Here is a 19,974-nt window from a genome sequence, read left to right as displayed (position 1 = left end):
TTTTTTGCAGAACTGGGGATTGAACTCAGGCCCTTGTGCTTGCCAGGCAAGTGCTTATTCTACTGAGCCATCTCCCCAGCCCTGCTCTCTGCTTTCTGGATGCCGAAGGCTGAGTAGCTTTCTTCTGCCATGTCCTTTCACTGTGATGTTTCTGCCCTGGAGCCCGCCAGCCACGGACTGAACCCTCTGAAACCTGAGCCAAATAGTTCTCTCCTCTCAAGTTGTATTGCTGAGGATATAGATCAGTGGATATAGCGAAGTGCCTGGCGAGCACAAGGTCCTGAGTTCAATACCAGGCACCAAACAAAAGAGATGGCTTCCATCAGGTTGTGAGTGTCAAGATTTTTGTCTCCACAATGGAAAGCTGACTGATATTTGCACTCTTGTCAGCCAGCAAATGTTGTGTCATTTGCAAACACTAAGAACCTCCTGATTTTTACTGTGTATTACTGAAATATTATTGTAGTTCAATGGAGATTTTTACTTTTTACATTTTTTCTTGATATCCCTCTCCCTCCATATCAAAGCTCCAAACCCGAAAGCAAAGACCAAGTGCAAATCTGTTCACTTGGAAGTTGGTTGTACGTCTTGCTTATCTCTGTACTGTACTGCCTGAGCACAAGTCCTTGGGCTTACTTTGGAGGTGTTTATGCTACTAAACACTCAGTGTGTGATTCTGAGCCACACACAGAGTCTACACCTGTACCATCCAAGCCAGCTGGAGAATTTCTGTGACTGGGTCAGTCTCATGAGAAGTGTGGACTGGCATGCCCACCCTATCCCCATTCCTGCAAAACATCAGTGGACTTTCCATGAAAGAGTCCATTGAGCAAATAAACTTGTGAAATACTGTGTATTTTGTTTGTTTTAATTTTTATTTATTTATTTATTTATTTATGTATTTGGTACAGGGTCTCGCTATGCAGCTCAGACTCCTGGTGATCCTCCTGTCTCAGCCTCCCCAGTGCTGGGATTACAGGGTGCACCACCACGCCACGTTTCATGGCTGGCATGGCATATGGTACTGGGGTCGAACTCAGGATCTTGCTCTTGCCAAGCAGGCACTTTACTGCCCAGCTATCTCCCCAGCCCATGTATTTCGAAACCTAACAGTATATACTGATGAGTTTAAGGCTCTTTGATGTCCTGTAGTAAGTAAGTCTTGACCCAGAATCACCCAAACATTAGACAGGAAGTTACTTTTATGTGTCATTTTATGGAGCGTGTTGTTTTGGGATTGTGGCTGAAATGCTGGCTTACCTGTGTTTGCTGAGCAGAGATCTTAGATTAGGAGGCAGTGTTATAGCAGAGATTATTATGGGCTTGAAACACCCTTCCATGTAGAACCAACTTCCTTAAAGGCCCAGAGAAGCTGCAGTGCACCAAGGAGTCTTTAGACCTGGTGCCCCGCCTCCTCATCAGCTTGCCAGGGCTGCGAGGGTGGCAGGGATGCACCATGTAGTGGTGTGTGCCCACTCCCTCTTCCCTCTCACTTAGTCATCTAAGCTGGTGTTATGCTAAGGTGTGAAGAATGGGCTCGTTCTCAAGAGGCAGCCCAGCCAGGTGTCCAAGGATGTGTCAAGGTGGGCTAGTCCTTGACTTGTCCCTAGAATGTGTTACTAGTAAGCCTTGGCCAGCATGGTTGGCATGGTGTGAGATTCAGCGTGACCATGAGCCGAGCCAGTGCTACACTGGGTAGCGTTTGCTCTGGGGCCATGCATTCTTCGAAGAACTTTACACAGGTTAGCTCTTTGCTTTTCTCCACTTCCTTAAGAAATAGGAGACAGAAATGAAAAAGTAAGTAGTCTGGGTTTTCATTAAAAATTCGAGGTCTTAAGTAAATAGGTGTTTCTCAGCCCTCTGTATCCATAGCTTCTGTATCCACAGATTTGACCAACCACAACTTGAAAATATTCAGAGAACAAATAGTGTCTGTCCTGAACATGTAAATAATTTATTTTGTTGTCATTAGAACCTTAAGAATATGGTACAGCAACTACTGATGGTGTATCAAGTATTACAGTTAACCTAGAGGGGATTAGAAGTAGGTTCTGTGCAATCCAGTGTTATTCTGACATAAATGACTCTAGCATCCATGGATTTTGGTGCCCAAGGGAGGTGGCTAGTACTCATCCCTCATAAATAGCAAGGAGTGGGGGCTGGTGAGATAGCTCAGCAGACTAAGTGCCTGCTTAGGCAAGTGCAAAGACCCAGGTTCAATCCCTGGCACCACATGCTGTGCTCCCCCTCACACCGGGCCCACTGAGTTGGCCACCAAGAGCAGGTATGGTAGTGCACACCTATGTAATCCCAGCACTGAGGAAGCTGAAAACAGGAGGATCACTATAAATCTGAGCTGCGTAGTGAGACCCTGTACCAAATACATACATACATACGTACATATCAAGGAATGAGTTCACCTTTAGGCACATTTCCAAGAAGTTTGGTTTTGTTAGAACTTTTATTCTTCTAGAATATAAACTTATTTCCTGATTGTGTGTTTCCTCTTATTTTGATGTTGTATATTTATGTCTGTATTAAAAAAAAAAAAAAAAAAAAGCAGACAGCCAGAAGCAAGCTAGTGCTGTTCCTCTTCAGTCATAACGTTTTGCCCTTTGAGGAGCTATGGGACATTCATTTGGGAAGTAGCCACGCTGCTTATTTCTCAGGGACAGTCCTGAGTCACCACAGAGCTCCAGGGCTGTAGGAGGTAGGCCACAGAGTGAACTCTAGCTGATGATTTTCTGTCCACCCACCTCCAAGTTAAATACAGAGTTAGGGGAGATAGCTCGGCAGTCACAGTGCCTGCCTGGCAAGCACAAGGACCCCAGTTCGATCCCCAGTACCACATGTATTGCCAGCCGTAGAACCCTGGGCACACTGAGCTGGCCACCAAAACTGGGCATGGTGGCACACACCTGTAATCCCAGTGCTGAGGAGACTCAGACAGAAGGATCACTAAGAGTCCAAGCTGTGTAGTGAGACCCTGTACTGAAGAAATAAATAAAAGATTTTTTTAAAAAATTAATAAATATAGAATGATAAAATAAATCATCAAAACTAGATTTACTACTCTTTTAAAATGCTCTCTTAAAGGATGTTATCAGAACCCACCCAAAAAAATTGTTAGTTATTTATTTGTTTACTTAGTTAACAAAAAGATCTATGACAGGGCCCAGGAGATGGCTCAGTGGAATAAACGCTTCCCTGGCAAGCGCAAGGGCCTGAGTTCAATCCCCTGTTCCACCAAAAAAAAAAAAAAAAGATCTATGACAAATTTCATGGGCTTATGATACAGTGAAGGAGAAAATCCCTCATCTTTTAAGGTCATATTTTGACTAATTTCCGATCAGCATCTTGATGGCCACCTTCTGTTTCGATTTAGAGATATTCTCTGGGGGGCAGCCCAGCTGCCCCCTTGGTCAGAATGGTGGGATTGACCTTGCCTCAAGGACCCAGCTGGTGCCATTCTGTGCCATCTCTAGAGGTGACTGCTTTGCAACTTGATAGCCAGGGAATGACGTTACCACCAGACTGTGCCGTGATTGCTCATACCTGACCCCATGTTACCTGACTTTTCTCTGTTTTTCTCTCCGAAGTCACATTTCTAAAATTTGGAGGGAAGCACACGTGCTTAAGGCTTTGTTTCAGCCTTCTCAAGCCCAACAATTTCCATTTGAACAGCTAACTCCAAACACAAAATTTGTTTCCTACATCAGAGAAAATTGTGATTGTGGAGATTTGGAGACAAAAGGAAAAAGTCATAAAAATGATTCGTTTTGGTTCTTTTTTCCCCATGGTTTGGTTTTGCATTTTCTTTTCTGAGGCAGGATCTTACTCTGTAGTTTGGTCTGGCCTTGAACTCACTGTGTAGCTCAGGCTGGCCTGGAACTCTTGATCCTCCTGTCTCAACCTCCTGAGTGCTGACACTATGACATATACCCCAAAACTGACTCCCCTTATACCTCACTGTTGCATGGCAGTGACTTTAAAACAGCATAAATAAAATTCAACCAAAGTTCTGGAAGTTGAGCAAGTTTTGCCTTTGTCACGCATAAATAAAAGAAAAGCAGGGCCAGGGAGATAGCTCAGTGGTATATGTACCTGCCTGGCAAGTGCAAGGTCCTGAGTTCAATCCCTGGTACCAAAAAAAAAAAAAACCTTTTAAAAGAAAATTAAAAAAAGAAAAAGAAAAGAAAAGCAGTGTCAGTGCCCTCCTCCATGTGGATTTTATTCAAAATTCTTATAATTTCAAAGAACGGGAGGCCCCTTGTGTTGGCTCAAAGGCAATTGTCAGGTGGGCAGTGTCCACGGACAGGGTGGCTCTAGGACATTGTGCTGTGGTGCTTCTGCACTCAGGAGGCACTGCTTCGTGCTTCCTTTCTTCCAGAAGCTTCTCTCCTGACCATTGTTCAGGGCCACGTGACCCTAGTTTACCCAGGCCCCTGAGGCCAGAAAGAAAGGCAACCTGTGGAAATGTTGTCTCTGTCCCCGCAGGCTGTGGGTGGGTCAAGTTTCCCTCGGAAAGAGTTATGGGCCAGCAGTCCCGCTGCTGAGACCTCAGTACTTCATTTCTTTTTGTCTTCTCTGTCTCCAGAAAGAATTCTCTGAAGAAGTCGGCCCTAACAGCAGCCGGGCTCAGATTTCGGTTCAAGTCTACAATGCCACGTTCTCAGTGAGGATTGCTGCTGTCACTAAAGGGGGCATTGGGCCTTTCAGTGACCCAGTGAAGATCTCCATCCCTGTGCAGGGTAAGAGCCCTCGCTGCTGGGTGGAAAGTGGCAGGTACTGCCAGCTGCCAAAGGGTAGCCTGTAACATGGCAGCTGATTCAAGAATGAAAAATAAGGACCCCAAAGAACTTTTGTAGGGATAAGAATTGCTGTCATAACGTACTTCTGCCTCACAGAATCCCCAAGTCTTGCTAGCTTTACAGTCAATGGCGATAACGTTTTAGGTCTCGGTCCTTTTGGAATGCCAAATCTGACTTGTTGCATTTACTGTAAATGAGAGACACATGACTGAATTTCAGGCAGCCGACGCTTAGCTCTCTGGGGCTGGCACTATTTGTTTGCCAGTGTTTGTTTTGCTGTGTTTCAGGCCGTGCTGCTGGCCTTGTTTTTACCCACTCAGCCCCTGGGTAATGTGCTTTGTGACTCGGTCTGTACAGAATGTCACGTGCTTCTGACAGAAGCCTGGGCTGACTGAGCTAAATGTCCAACCATGCATGTGCCTTTGTGTGTTGTGGGAACCTCTCTGGCAAGGTGCCACTGTGGCGCCCTCGGTGACCCAAGTGCTGTGCTTGCTTTATAGGCTGGTGGAGCCAGCCACCTGTCCCCTGGCACAGGTCAGCCCCGAGTCATTTGATGTTATGCCAGCGTCATAAATCCCGCACGCAGACATCTGTATCAGTGTGACCTATATGCTTATGCGCTCTTGTCACATGCAGTCCAGGCGGCAGGACTTGGGGACACGGTTGAGTTCTTGTCTGTCTGTGCTCAGTGACCCTCGTGCTGGTTTCCCTCTTTGTGCCACGTTGGAATAGTGTCACGTCCCTGTGGTCTGTAGGCTCAGCACCTAAGGAGTGCTGGTCACTGGCAAGGGGGACCAAGTAGAAATCCAAAGACAGTGAGATTTTGACTCTGAAGAAACAACAACAACAAAAAAAAGTCAGGGCTTAAGCCTGTAGAACATTCATCCCAAGCTTAATAAACGGTACAATTCGTAAAAGCTTTGCTAGGCAGCCAGTCTGTCTTTGTTTTGCACTGCTCCTGTATGTGCGAATACAAGTCACCAAGGTTCCCAACCTGTATCTGTCCAGTTCCAACTTTAGTTAAACCTCGCCACTGGCTTTCACTCCATAAGGCACTCGGCAGATGCAGAGGGGCTTGATGATTGTGACCCATCATGTCATTCCTCTCAAAATCTGTCACTGACTGCTGCCGCATTCTGTTCATGCATGTCCTGCAAAGGCTCGTGGCTGTGCTATGTCCCTGTGTCCTGGTGACAAACCTAATGACTTCTTACTAAACTGGAGCATTGAAAGAGTGAGTTGGTGAATGAAGCGCAGCAAAGAAATGAAAACTAGTCATGCTGGAGGTGAACTCTGACCTGGATGTGGGGGACTGTAGGATGCTGCAGCTGCTGGCGTCTGGTAGACTCGCTGGTGGACGGAGTAACTCAGGGAAGCTCAACCTACTGGCATGAATACAGTGGCTGTGACAAGAAGGGTAGAAGCCTCCTAAAGAAAGTGACACCTGCAGAAAACTTCCCTTCTGGCCTGCAGGTGTGGCTTGGGGTGCAGCACCTGCCCACCTCATGCAGGGCCCGGGCTCCATCCCCAGCACCGCAGGACAAAAGGAGAGAAGGAAGGGAAGGGAGGGAGGCAGAGCAAAAAGGAACACTTTATAGGAATTCTCAGTGATGCTTTCCAACTTCAAAAGCACAAAATAAAAAACACTGGAAGTCATCCAAACTTGAAAAGGAGTCTGATAATTCTCTAAAACACAGAGCATATGTTTTCTGTGCCGTAAATTTCAGTAATAGGAAGACACACTGTTCAGACTCCTCCTGATAAGATTCGTCTTAATAAAGAAATAACACTTCAATCCTTAATGTTTCGAATTATAGGCACTGATCAAATATTTCATTTTTTTTATTTATTAATTTGGCACAGGATCTTCCTACGCAGCTTAGACTCGTAGTGGTCCTCCTGTCTCAGCCTTTCCAGCACTAAGATTACAGGCGTGCACCACCAAGCCTGGTTTCAGTGGTCAGCACAGCGGCATGGCATGTGGCACGCGGGATTGAACCCGGGTGCTTGCGCCTGCCAGGCAGGCACTTAGACCACTGAGCTGGCTTGCCAGCTTACAAATATTTCTTTTACTTTTATTTTGATCCTGTACATTTATAATCAACATGAGGAATTCTCCACTGGTAATTTGATTATGTTTAATTGCATGTATTTATGGAGTGTGTGATATTTTGACACACATATGCCTTGTGAAATGATTGACTCCATCTAGTTTCATTGTTTATTAAGAATGCTGGGAGTGGGCATGGGGGCGCATGCCTATAATTCTAGTATTTTGGAAGACTGAGGCAGGAGAAGCACGTGTTTAGGTCTCACTTGGGCAATGTGGTGAGATCCTTTCTCAAAATGAAAAACTTTAAAAGCTGGGAAATATAGCTCAGTGCAAAGGCTGTGGGCTCAATCCCAAGTGCCACCGAGAGAGAGAGAGAGAGAGAGAGAGAGAGAGAGAGAGAGAGAGAGAGAGAAAGAAAAATACTCTGTGGTTTCAGCTTGCACAGTGAAGATTGTCTACATTTATAGATCATGAGATTAAAGGATTAGCTGGGCATGGTGGCACACACCTGTAATCCAAGCACTCTGGAGGCTGAGGCAGGAGGATCCCATGAGTTTGAGGCCAGCCTGGGCCATATAGTGAACCCAAGGCCAGCCTGACTACACAGAGAGATCCTGTCCTCCCCTCCACCCTCTGCCTCTAAAATTAAAGGATGAACTTAGTTCTAAAAGCTTTTCACCACCCTTTCCTACTAAAGCCAATGTTATCTGCATGTTTCAAATCTCAAAGGAATGTTAGAACTGACTTCACTGGTGTTTTTCCAGGTGGGGTAGACTATGCCCCGTCATCGACCCCGGCCCCTGGCAACACCGAGCCTGTGCTCATCATCCTGGGCTGCTTCTGCGGATTTATTTTGATTGGGTTGATTTTATACATTTCTCTGGCCATCAGAAAAAGAGTGCAGGAGACAAAGTTTGGGTAAGTTTCCCCGTGGCGTAACCTGGACTAGTGACACTAAAGAGGTGGCTAGGCTGAGTGCCAGAGCCCCCCTTGGCCCTGCTGCTCACGCTGCACCCTAAAGGGTGTTGAGTTTGTGTGCGCCCTATGGCCAGGCAGCTTGCAGACTCGGGCCACTTCCGGCAACAGCAGCCACCCATAAGAGCAGGAAACGGTGCTTCTATAGAGAGGATGGCCTTGCTGTTAAATAAACATTTCTATGGCAAGTCTAAAAAAAGATTCTCAGGAACACACACCTAGAATCCCAGAATTCTGGGAGGTTGAGATGGGAGGATCTCAAGTTTGAACCAACCTGAATAACTCAGTGACTTAGTGAGACCCTGTATCAAAATTAAAAAAAAAAAAAAAGAATTAAGGGTATGGATATAATTCAGTGTCAAGGCCATGGCCTTAATCCCCAGGACTGAAAAAAAAAAATTAGAGCTAGAGCTAAGTCCTGAGCACTCTAAATCTGAAAATCTGACATCCAAAATGTTCCAAAATCCAAAACTTTTTTCCGTGCCCTTAATGGTTCTACAGCATGAAACTTTGTTTTATGCAGAAAATTATCACCAATGTTGTATAAACTTTACCTTTGAGCTCTGTGCATAAGGTATGTATGAGATATAAATCAGTGTTGTGTTTAGTCTTGTATCCCACTCCCCCAAGACATCTCATTATGTATATGTAAATATTCCACAATCTAAGATGTCCTGAAATTTGTGCTGGTCCCAATCATCCTGGACAAGGGATACTCAAATATATATATTCACCAAAGCATTAGCAACTCTGACAGGTATTACTGTGGGTGACTCGGCTTCCTTCCTTCTTTCTTTTCTTCTCATACTTTGCACATTTCCTGTAATAATCAGTTTTTTTATAACAGAGAACCTCAGGTCTGGAGAGATAGCTCCACAGTCTAATCACCTGCCTGCCTGGCAAGCTGAAGAACCCAGGTTCGATCCCTGGTAATGCATGCCATGCCAGCCCACCCTGAGCACACTGAGCCAAAACTGGGCACGGTGGCACACTCTTGTAATCCCAGCGCTGGAGAGGCTGAGATAGGAGGATCAGTACGAGTCCAAGCTGTGTAACGAGACCCTGTACCAAATAAATAAATGCCAAAAAAAAAAAAAACCCGAGAACCTCACATTTTAGTATTCAAATTAGGGATGGAGGCTCTTTCTCTTTTCTATGCATCTTTTATAGCAAACACTGGTTACATTCCAACAAAAGCAAGAAGCTGTGTTAAGGCAGCTTAGGAAAAGAAGGCTATATCTAAATGTTGTTTCAAGATCTCAGTTTTCACTCCAGGGCTTTGCAGGGGGTTGGAATTCCTTGAGATGGACTCTATCAATGATGGGTCAGAAGGAGGTGTTTTGTACCAGGCAGCTTGTTGACAGCTAGGAATGGCGCAGAGTGGGGGTGGGAAGGTGGCTGCGCTGACTCGGCGGCCCCCTGTCACTGCTCTGCCTGCAGAATGCTCTCAGAGCCTCCTGCTCCTTCCTAGACTTCCCGTGGGCAAAGGAAGAGCTTGCCGGTGAATACCAGACCTTCTCTGTGTCCATTGTCTAGGGGTTCATTCTCTACAGCCCCTGGAACTCTTTGCTTATAACTACAATATCATAGAATATAAGTTCACACAATGACTCTTTTTAAAGGCATGAACAAGGGAGCCGGCCAAATAGCTCAGCGGATTAAAGCACGTGCAAGCAGGCGCAGGGGCTGGGGATTCATGGCAGCCCTAGAGCTGCTGTGCCGGCCCTGACCCTGGGGTGTGCTGAGACAGCAATTGAGACTGGGTGTGGTGGTGTGTACCTATAGTCTCAGCTCTTGGGAGGCTGTAAAAAGGCAGATCACTAAGAGTCCGATCTAGTAGTGAGACCCTGAACACCCTGTAGACCCTTCCCTAAAAATTAAAAAAAAAAAAAAATGTAAAAACTAAACTAAATGCTCAACATAGAGTTGACCCAAATGCGTCGCAGGTCCTAGGTGTGGCATGCAGTGCACCATGAGACAAGTTCACAGAACTCCACAGAAGGTATGAGAGTGGCTCATACATACCCTAGCACCGAGGCACTGGGGGAGGCTGGGGGTCTGTGGGGACCAACACCCTGTCACTAGGCACTAGCAGTTCACAGGGAGCCAGGCATAGTCAAGCAGTCACACCAATAAACATACAATGACAATTGGGGTAAATTCTGTATAAAGCCATAAGAGTGCATACCAGGGTACACCGACTGTGTTAAGAAAGTGAAGGAAGGCCTCCCTGCACAGGTGACTGACACCGGCCTCAAGATCTAAAGAAGAGCAGGTATTCCTTAGGTGAGGGAAAGGGAGCCAGAACAAAAACACATGCAGAGGCCCTGTGGTGCCCAGAGCCCCCTGGAGGAGGGAAGCACTGGACGGAATTGTAACAGCTGGGTTCCAGCATTATTCTGTCACTTAAGTAAGCATTTTATCTTTTCTAGGCCTGGTGTTGTATGTCTGAATGTTCTGCAAGGTCACTACAGTTCTAATTGCTGGAACTCTGAATGGAGACTTTTATATTCAGTCAGCAATAAAGACATGGTCTTAAAATGCTGATGGTCTTAAGTATTAGTTGCAGAAAGTATTTGGTGTCATCAAGAGGAAATTCCTGGTTAATATTGTTAAAACAGCAGTTGTAGAATGATTCATAGGTATACAGTCCTGTCTTGACACTCAGTTCCTTTGAAACGTGTCCAATTTGGCACATTTTGAATGACAGTGGCTTCTTGGAGCTTTACAAGAAAGCTAGAGCTTGTCAGTGGTAGCTGCTTTGTGACTCACTGCTCTTTCCAGCCAAAACAATTTGTTTGGGACTCATCATTTCTAGTACCTCCCGGAGCTAAGCAATGACAAGGCCTGAGGTTCTGCTGTATTTGCTTGAGACCTCCTTATAGGTAGGATCACTAAATACAAAACAGAGAGCACAATGGTTAGGGCCGGCCAGATAGCTCAGCAGACTAAAGTGCCTGCTCAGGCAGATGCAGGGACCAGGGTTTGATCCCAAGCCTGCTGTGTTGGTCCCCCCCCCGGGGGGGGGGGCACGCTGAGCCTGAGACTGGGTGTGGTGGCACATGCCTGTAATCCCAGTGCTTGGGAGGCTGAAAACAGGAGGATCACTGAATCTATCTGTATAGTGAGAGCCTATAGACCATGTATTAAATACCAAAAAAAAAAAACAAAAACAAAAACACCACACACATGCACAGTAGCCAGTCTTGCCACTGGAGATCCTGAACTTCCAGGAGGCCACTCAGATGTGCAGCTAAGGTAACCTCAGAGAGATGAGATACAACAGCACAGCGATCTTGCGTTGCTTTTTGACTCTTTTACCAAGAGTTTTGAGAGCAGCACATAGCAATCCTGTTAGTCCCAAAAGCTTATCTTTCTTTGTTGCTGCTGCTGCTGAAGTCTTGGCCTTGGCTCCCTCCTTTCTTGCTTCCTTGAGGAAAAAAAATTCAATTTTTTAGGACATTCCCATGAAAATACGTTCATTCTGGTTTTAAAATTCATTGAAGACAATGTGCTAGACTGAGATTCTACCCATAGCAGCATGAAAAGTACATAATTTCTAAGAATAAACTCAGTAGATGTGCAAGAGCTTTTTGCAAAACAATTATTGAACTGTCCTGACAGTACTGAAAAGGACTTGAATACACACGGAGAGTTATATACTCTCCGTGTGTGTTCATGGATCGGAAAGCCCTACACTGTCAAGAGATCCTTTTGCCCCAAATGAACCACACATACAATGCAATTACCATCAGAATTGGGGCTGGGCTGTCGAACTGCGGCAAGCTGATGTAGGAATTCATCTGGAGCGCGGAAGTATGCACAGAGATCCAGGTGGAGGGGACTACTTGGTGCCTTCTAAATGCAAAACATGCTTAGAATTTGTGTAAACGGAGACAGCCCAGTCCATGGACAAGGTGTCCATTAGTAGGTAGGAATTGAATGTAGGTTACATGTTGAATTTCAGATCTGGAGAAAAAAAGAAAAAATTTTTTTAAAAAGCCAAGAGCCTATTCTGGGCACTGGAGAGAGAAAGAGGAAAAATAAGCAATTCAAACATGTGGTGCCCACATGTAGCTTATGGTAGTCTTGCATTTGAGAAATACAAAAGTAAATGGTTCATTTGAAATATTTCTTTTTCTTATTTTAATGTTTTTGGTTGTTACAGGGTCTCACTACGCAGCTCAGACTCATAGTGAGCCTCCTATTTTTAGCCTCCCCAGCACTGGGATTACAGGCATATGCCACTATGCCTGGATTCTGTGGCTGGCTCAGCCCGCCCCGAGGTGTGGGGTTGGTGTGGCATGTGGTGCCCAGGATCAAACTGCAGTCCCTGCACTGGTCTAAGCTTGCCTAAGCAGGCACTTTAGTCCACTGAGCTATCTCGCCATCCCGAAAATATTTCTATTCGCTAAGCCTCCATGGACTTGTTAATTTCATACCAAGATAGATCTTAGATATTAGCTGATTGAACCTCAGTTATGATATTCTGGAAAAGGTTGGGATTGAAAATTAAAGGATTTAAGTACGCTGATAACTCTAATATGTACCTTGCTACTTTGGAGTCAGTGAGGAACTAAAAAATAAACTAGAGTTAGGGAGGTAGCTCAGTAGCATAAGCGCCTGCCTGGCATGTGCAAGGTCCTGAGTTTGATCTCCGGTTCCAGAAAACAAACAAACAAACAAACAAACAAACAAAAAACCTAGAGGATTTTGTGATTGATAGGAGTCTGCTAATTCTTGGGAAAATCCTGGGAGAAGGAAAGTAGCCTGTGTCACTCTATTTTTATAGTGAAATGTCTTTTTTTTCCTCCACCCAGGACTGCATTCACAGAGGAGGATTCTGAATTAGTTGTAAATTATATAGCAAAGAAGTCCTACTGTCGGCGAGCCATTGAACTTACCTGTAAGTTGACTTTCATTTTTTTCTTTTTGGCCAAAGTTAAAATAGTGGGGAGCCTAGAAAAAAGGAACAGCAGACAGGTTTCTTTTCTTGTTTTGTTTTTTGTTTTTTCAGGCAGGGTCTCAGTATTAGGTCAGGATGGCCCTGAACTCGCTCGTAGGCTAGCCTCAAACTCGCAGCAATCCTCCTGCCTCCACCTCCCGAGTGCAGGGATTACGGGTGTGCACCACCACGCCCGGCTCAGCAGACAGGTTCCTAAGAAAAGCCAAAGGAGTTTGGGGATTGCTTTATCTGAGTGTGGTGCTGGGTTTCTGCTCCTGTAATCCCAGCACTCTCGGAGACCAAGATGGGAGGATCATAGGTTTGAGCCCAGCCTGGGTAATTTAGCAATTTAGTGAAACCCTATCTCCAAATAAAGTAAAAAGACTAGAGTGTAGCTCAGTGCAAAGGTCTTGGGTTCAATCTCCATTACCACCACCACCACAAAAATGTTTTTAAAATAAATAAATAAACCAGTAGATCCCTTTAATGTACAGATGTCAGAAACTAGCAAGTAGGTGGACATTGGCATGCACATCTCTGCTGGCTGAATTGGCTACTGGCAATCTGAAGTTAGGAAGCCAGGTTTCAGGATTCATAATGCCATGAAATGTGGAGGTATAGAGAAACCTTCTAGGCTATAGGAGATTGGGTGAAGGTTGGACGCTTTAAGGAAATAGCAAAGCAATAGCCATAATCTCAAACCTCACTTCCTGTTTTCCTGGTATCCAACTGGGAGAACAGTTTGCCAGTGTGCTTCGTAGCATTTATGGTTTGGACTTTGCTGAGTCCAAGACTGGAGCCTCTGGTCAAAGGAGGAGGAACAGATAACAGTGTTCTTGAGTAGCTGCAGAAGCAGTGTAGGAAGTGTGTATACATGATAGAATACAGCATGCTGTGAAATCAAAATTTGCTCCATACAGAATGCTAATATCTGTGCTTCTCTTATCTATATGTTGTGATATTTAGCTATCTCTATCCTTGCATTTTTAAAAGTTCTTTATTTAGATCATTTCTTGCTTTATCAAAGACATTACCATTTCTTTGATATTACCATTTGGGTAGTATTTTATTTTATTTTTTAGTACTGGGGATCAAACTCGGGACCTTATGCCTGCCAGACAAGTGCTTATTCCGCTGAGCTATATCCCCGGCTGTAATTTCTTTTTGAAGAGCAAATGTGTCATTTCTAATTACTCATATAGCGTTTCTTTCAAAGACTAACTCGTGTGTTAACTGTGGCTCAGACTGAATGATTTGCCAAATGACTACAGAATCATTCTCCCCACCCTGGTTAACTTTTCCTGTTGACAAAGTTATGCTGTTGCTGCATCTCTGCTGTGTACCTTATTGCATTACATTCCTTACGTAGACAATTTTCTCCAGTTTCCTGAAGGACCCCACTTACCACTTCCTGTGTCCTTGCTGGGAGGCACCTTATACCATATGTAGGACAACAGCTTGTTCTCTGGATGTTTCCTGTGGTCATGGGCCTCCTCTGGGCATAGGAGGGGGGCTGATGGCTCCTTATGTACTGTAGTTCTGGATATAAATAGTAAATAATCCAGCTGCCAATTGACTTGTTGTCTGTACTTTAAGTCAGGGTGAAACCCTTCTACGTAAGTCTGCTGGCTGCTGCTACTGCATCATGGGAAGAGAAACAGAGTTCTGATTCTTTTATAGTGGTTCAAAATTAATCTTAAAGGGGCCGGGGAGATGGCTCAGTGGAATAAGCGCTTTCCTGGTGAGCGCAAGGGCCTGAGTTCAATCCCTGGCTCCAAAAAAAAAAATTAATCTTAAAAAATTAAAAAAGAATTAATCTTGCCGTTAAGGACTCATTTTACTTACTTTAACTACAGTAGAATGAAGTGTGTTGTTTTAATATTGGCATTAAATGAATGAATGAATGAATGTAAAATTTTTTCAAGGTATGACTAGTATATAGAACTTTAAATATAATTCTATTTTAATGAAAGAAAGCACCCTGACAATCCTAATGTATGTGCTGTCACTTTTGTAGTACAAAGCTTGGGAGTCAGCGAGGAGCTGCAAAACAAACTAGAAGATGTTGTGATTGACAGGAATCTTCTAGTTCTTGGGAAAATTCTGGGGGAAGGTAAGCGGCTCACAGTAATTCTCTTAAAATGTGGGGTACGAAGGAGCAACTCAGAGGAATGTTTGAAATGCACACCGAATAGATAAAGCACCATTTAATGACTTTGAGTTATAATACCAATAGTTCTAACTAATAATTTACTATAGATTAGTGATTTTTGAAACTCAGGTTTGGTAGATGAAAACAGCCTCTGTTGTGCCTAGGACACAGAGTAGACTGGAAAAATATTAATTCCTTCCCTTCATTGCAAAGCATAAAATTTATTTATTTATTTTTAATGTATTTAGTACAGGATCTACAGTGTACAGGGTCTCACTACACAGATCAGATTTGTAGTGATTCTCTTGTTTTCAGCCTCCCAAGCACTGGGATTACAGGTGACAAGTGCTGGGATTACAGGTGCACACAATCAGACTCACTCTCGGTGGCCATCTCAGTGCACCCTGCGGGTGGGGCTGGCACTGCACACTGGGAATTGAACCCTGGCCATTGCACTCTGCCTAAGCAGGCGCTTTAGTCCGAGCATACAGTTTCTTTCTTGGTGTCCTATGCTTCTTAAATTTAGTCCTATATTCCTTAAGCTGACTGTCCTTGGCCTCTTCTTAAATATGAGGTATGAGCATAGCATATGGTAATTGATTAAATTTTTTAAACATCTGTTACAGTAAAAGGCACATTGCTCTGAATTCTCTTTAAAATACTCCCACTTCCTTTGAACACACTTATTTCTTCATTCTTACCACTTTCTGGAGCAGGTTGTTTTTTTTTTTTTTTTTTTTTTTTTGGTGGTATCAGGGATTGAATTTAGGACCTTGCGCTTGCCAAGCAAGGACTTATTCCACTGAGCTATCTCCCCAGGCCCTCTGAGGCCGTTCTGGAAGTCCTTTGTTGGGGATGCCCCTAGCTGTGCTGTTGAGCCTGGGCCTTGATGCTCCGAGTCGATTTACACATTCACACAGCGTGATCATTTTGACTTGCGGAAGAGCCAGAAGTCTCCTGGTACCAGATCCAGAGAATTAAGTGGGTGAGGAGAAAACGTAATGTTTTCATTTGGAGAAACTGCTGAAACGTGCTCAGTTCAAGACGTCAAGGCAGCTGTGAATAGAACCTCACGACAGAGCATTTCTAGAACTGCTTCAGAAACTGTTGCAAAAGATGGAATAATTGTGTTCAGAGGAAGGGGCAGGTTTTGAGGGCAATTCACAGCTATGTGCCTTGTACAGTAAGAAAGTATTTAAAATTTGGGTTTTTTTTTAAGTGGTTATATCTCCATTTATTTCTTTTCACTTTTTATTAATTTTATTGAGAAACAAATAGCAGAGACAGTTTCAAAACTGATTAATGGGACAGTTTCAATAATTAATACATTGCATATTGTTGTCTTCGTAGTGGTTATTCATAGTACAAGATGCAGACATAATATCCTGTCGAAACACTGTTAGTGCAAATCTTCTTATTGAAGAAAGATAGCTGTATATCTGTCCTATCTATTTTGTACATACAGGTACACAATGGTCCTTCATTTGTGTCCCATGTTTTTTTTAATAATTTTATTGAGAAACAAATATCAATCAGACAGTTTCACAACTGATTACTGGCACATTTTTAGTAATTAATACATTGCATATTGCCTTAGTGGTTATTCATTGTACAAGATGCAGACATGATATCCTGTCTCAAACACTATTATACAAACCTTTCTGTTCATTGAATTAAGAGAGTAGAGCTGTATATCTATCCTAACTATTTTGAGTATACAGATACAAAAGGGTCGTTCATTTCTATCCCACTTTTTTTGGTTAGTTTTGTCAGAGAAGGGCATTCCACTGTCATTTAAATATTGTAGGTGCTTGAATTCAGCAGAATCTCTCGATAGAGTCCAGTAGTCCATAATAGTAGTGGGTTTTCCGTAAGTCTGGCAATGTCCAAAGTTGTTGACTTGAGCTTTTTACAGCTCAGCATATTAATGTGGCTTTACTTTTTATACTTCGTTTTCCTACTTTTTTGCTGGATAGTTAAGACCAAGATAAAGCAAGACCTATAGAACAAGAAATGTAACTTTTGTATCTGATAAAATTTGTATTTAAACATTCACCACTTTTGATTACACATTGTAACTACAAAGGTGAAATACATATTTCATTTGTTAAATTGTCCTTAGTGTGAGTAATAATGCTCTTAAGAGTTTGTGCTTGGGGCCAGGGAGATGGCTCAGTGGAATAAACGCTTCCCTGGCAAGTGCAAGGGCCTGAGTTCAATCCCTGGTTCCGCAAAAAAAAAAAAGAGTTTGTGCTTTATATACTTCACTAACATTCCTCCTGTGAGACTCACGGGTCAGTTAAATGCTGAATAAAGTGGTGAGCACGGCCAGGGCTGAGGCCACCCGACCCAAGACAAGCAGGAGATGAGCCACAGCATACACCCAGGCTCCGAGCAGGGGAAGCCTAGCTGACGAGTGGCCCCAGGGCCGTGTGGAAGCAGCCCGGCACCGTGGCGTTCCCGCCGTGGGGAGAGTGGCCCAGTAGCCACGTAGTGCTGTTTCCCTTCGCAGGAGAGTTTGGCTCTGTGATGGAAGGAAATCTGAAGCAGCAGGATGGGAGCTCTCAGAAGGTGGCGGTGAAGACCATGAAGTGTGAGTGGGCTGCTGCTCTTCCTGCACACGCTGTGTGTTCTTTATGCATGAAGCACTGCCTTGTTCCTCTCAGCGTCTCTAGCGTTCTCTCTGTCTGCTTCTGTCACCACCATCATTGCCACCGCCATCATCAACATCATCGGGCATCGTGGGCATCATCGCTTGGCCGAGCTGATGATTCCAAAGTAAGGCATGATGAGCTGCTGAAGCAGGGATGGATGAGATCAGATCGCTGATCTCTCTAGTGCCTCATCTGAAGGTTTTTATCCTAAATCGTCTTTAATAGGAGAAAGATTCTCACATAGGAAGCCACAGAATGTCATGGACACTGCACTGCGCTGGCCACCCTCATGGGCGATTTCAGTCACTCATTTTCCTTACCACAGCCTGACTTTATGACTAACTATTTACTTCTAAGTGTGGTAAAATGTACCGTAGGTAAAAGCTGAGCCCGTTGTTGAGCGCAAAGGTCAATGGCATGAAGCACAGTGACGCTGTGGTGTGACTGTCTCTATCTGCTATCTCCAGAACTTATCTTGTGACCCTACAGCTATGTCCATTACACACTGAGACTCCTCCCGTTCCCCAGATTCTTAGCCCCCTCCATTCTACTTCCTGTCTAATTTGACAATTCCAAGTACCTCTTACAGGTCAATCATTTATCCTCTTGTGAGTGATTTCATTTCATAATAAGCATAATAATGAATTTTAAGCAGCTTTCTTAAATTAGTTCCATGCCCAAAACTTGGTATCAAAGTACACCCGACTCAGAAGGTGTGACTAGAGCCAGGGAGCTAGCTGAGCGGCGCAGCCCCTGCCTGGCAAGCACAAAGTCCTGGGTTCAGTTTCTGGTCTCCCCATTCTCCCCCACAAAAAACTGTGACTAATCAACCAGACTTGTAGGAGATAGGGACAGAAAGGGAGAGTTGTGACGTTTGTTTTTAAATGTAAAATGAGTGTAGCAGATCAGTTGGAACTGACCTCAGTTTGGGGGATTTTTTTTCTACAGATAGACTTTAATTTTTAGAGCATCTTTAGCTTTACAGAAAAATTGAGCTGAAACTATAGTTTCCATACATTACTGTTCCCCTATGTCCATTTCCCATTTCATTAATATTTTTCAGTAGTGTTTATATGTTTTACAGTTGATGAACACATGACAACACATTATTAATTGAAATTCTTAATTTGCACTTGAGTCCACCCTTTTGTTGTATGGGGTTATGGATTTTAACAAATATAGAAGAAGCCTGTGTCCACCGCTGTAGCATCATCCAGAAAGCCTCATGGCCCTGAAGGTCCCCTGTGTGTCCCTACGGGTTCCTCTCTCCCCACAACCCCAGTGACCCCTGTCAACCTCAGTTGCTTTCTGTCTGTATGGTTGTGCCTGTTTCTGATTTTAGTTTTACAGAACAAAATTGCCACTGCCCCGCCCCTACGCCTTAACTGAGTAAATGAACTGGGCCTAACATTTGTCATCTGTTCCTTTAGTGGACAACTTCTCACAGCGAGAGATCGAGGAGTTCCTCAGTGAGGCAGCTTGCATGAAGGACTTCAGCCACCCTAACGTCATCCGACTCCTAGGTACCTTGGGGAAGCGCGAGATGGGGGCCATGGGAGGCTTGGCTAATGGTACGGTGTGCCCAAGGGGAGAGACTTTGGTGCATGTAAGTTCATGCATTGCATCACCCCCCAAAATAGCGTGGGTTTCTTACCCCAGACACTTCTCCTTATTTATGCTTCTCTGTGCTGAGGCTCCTATGGATTAGCATTCTAGGTCAGGGTACGTAGAGTGTCCACGGAGTTTAACGAGACTATCGGTGAAAGGCAAGACGCACAAGTTGGTCATGTGACAATCTTTGTTGATTTAAGGTTATTCATATGTTAGATAGAAGTGAAGTAAAGCTATAAAAGTGAATAAATTCAGTAAGTCATCTTTGAGAAATAATTTATGAACATATTTCAAAGGACTGATTTATGATCATGGTACATTGACCATTGAGTATTTCGTCAGAGTGGTGTAATGTAATTTGGCTTTACAACTCTGTTATGCAAGGAGTACAAAAAGGAGATGAGGTATCAGTGGGTACTGTGTAAGTATATTATTATTATTTTTTAATTTGGCAGTGCTGGGCATTGAACCCATTGAATGTGTGTGCTGAGCCAGTACTCTCACTGAGCCCCCATGACACTATTCTAAGAGAAGGGGACAGGACCTGTGAGATAGCTCAGCAGACTAAGCACCTGCTTAGGTAAGCACAGGGACCAGGGTTTGATCCCCACCACCAAAGGCTGCACTGGCCCCACCCCCAGGCATGCTGAGCTGGCCACCGACACCAGACATGATGGTGTATGCCTATAGTCCCAGAGCTGGTGAGGCTGAAAACAGGAGGATCACTACGAGTCTGAGCTGCGAGTGAGACCCTGTACCAAATATATTAAAAA

General features: G+C 44.2%; 1 protein-coding gene across 1 annotated transcript in view; it reads left to right on the top strand.

Moving 5' to 3' along the window:
• The window catches only part of Mertk (MER proto-oncogene, tyrosine kinase), a 120,506-nt gene that overhangs the window by 81,425 nt on the left and 19,107 nt on the right, over positions 1 to 19,974 (top strand). Inside the window, exons 8-15 of the mRNA XM_023717364.1 lie at positions 1,523 to 1,583; positions 4,498 to 4,504; positions 4,598 to 4,751; positions 7,629 to 7,782; positions 12,660 to 12,745; positions 14,802 to 14,897; positions 17,449 to 17,529; positions 19,021 to 19,113. Coding sequence (XP_023573132.1) covers positions 1,523 to 1,583; positions 4,498 to 4,504; positions 4,598 to 4,751; positions 7,629 to 7,782; positions 12,660 to 12,745; positions 14,802 to 14,897; positions 17,449 to 17,529; positions 19,021 to 19,113 — 732 coding nt within the window. The remainder of the gene's footprint in view (positions 1 to 1,522; positions 1,584 to 4,497; positions 4,505 to 4,597; positions 4,752 to 7,628; positions 7,783 to 12,659; positions 12,746 to 14,801; positions 14,898 to 17,448; positions 17,530 to 19,020; positions 19,114 to 19,974) is intronic.

This window comes from Octodon degus, unplaced genomic scaffold (assembly GCF_000260255.1).
Source record: "Octodon degus isolate 3935 unplaced genomic scaffold, OctDeg1.0 scaffold00052, whole genome shotgun sequence".
Classification (NCBI taxonomy): Eukaryota; Metazoa; Chordata; class Mammalia; order Rodentia; family Octodontidae; genus Octodon; species Octodon degus.
This window is presented reverse-complemented; position numbering and strand designations above follow the sequence as displayed.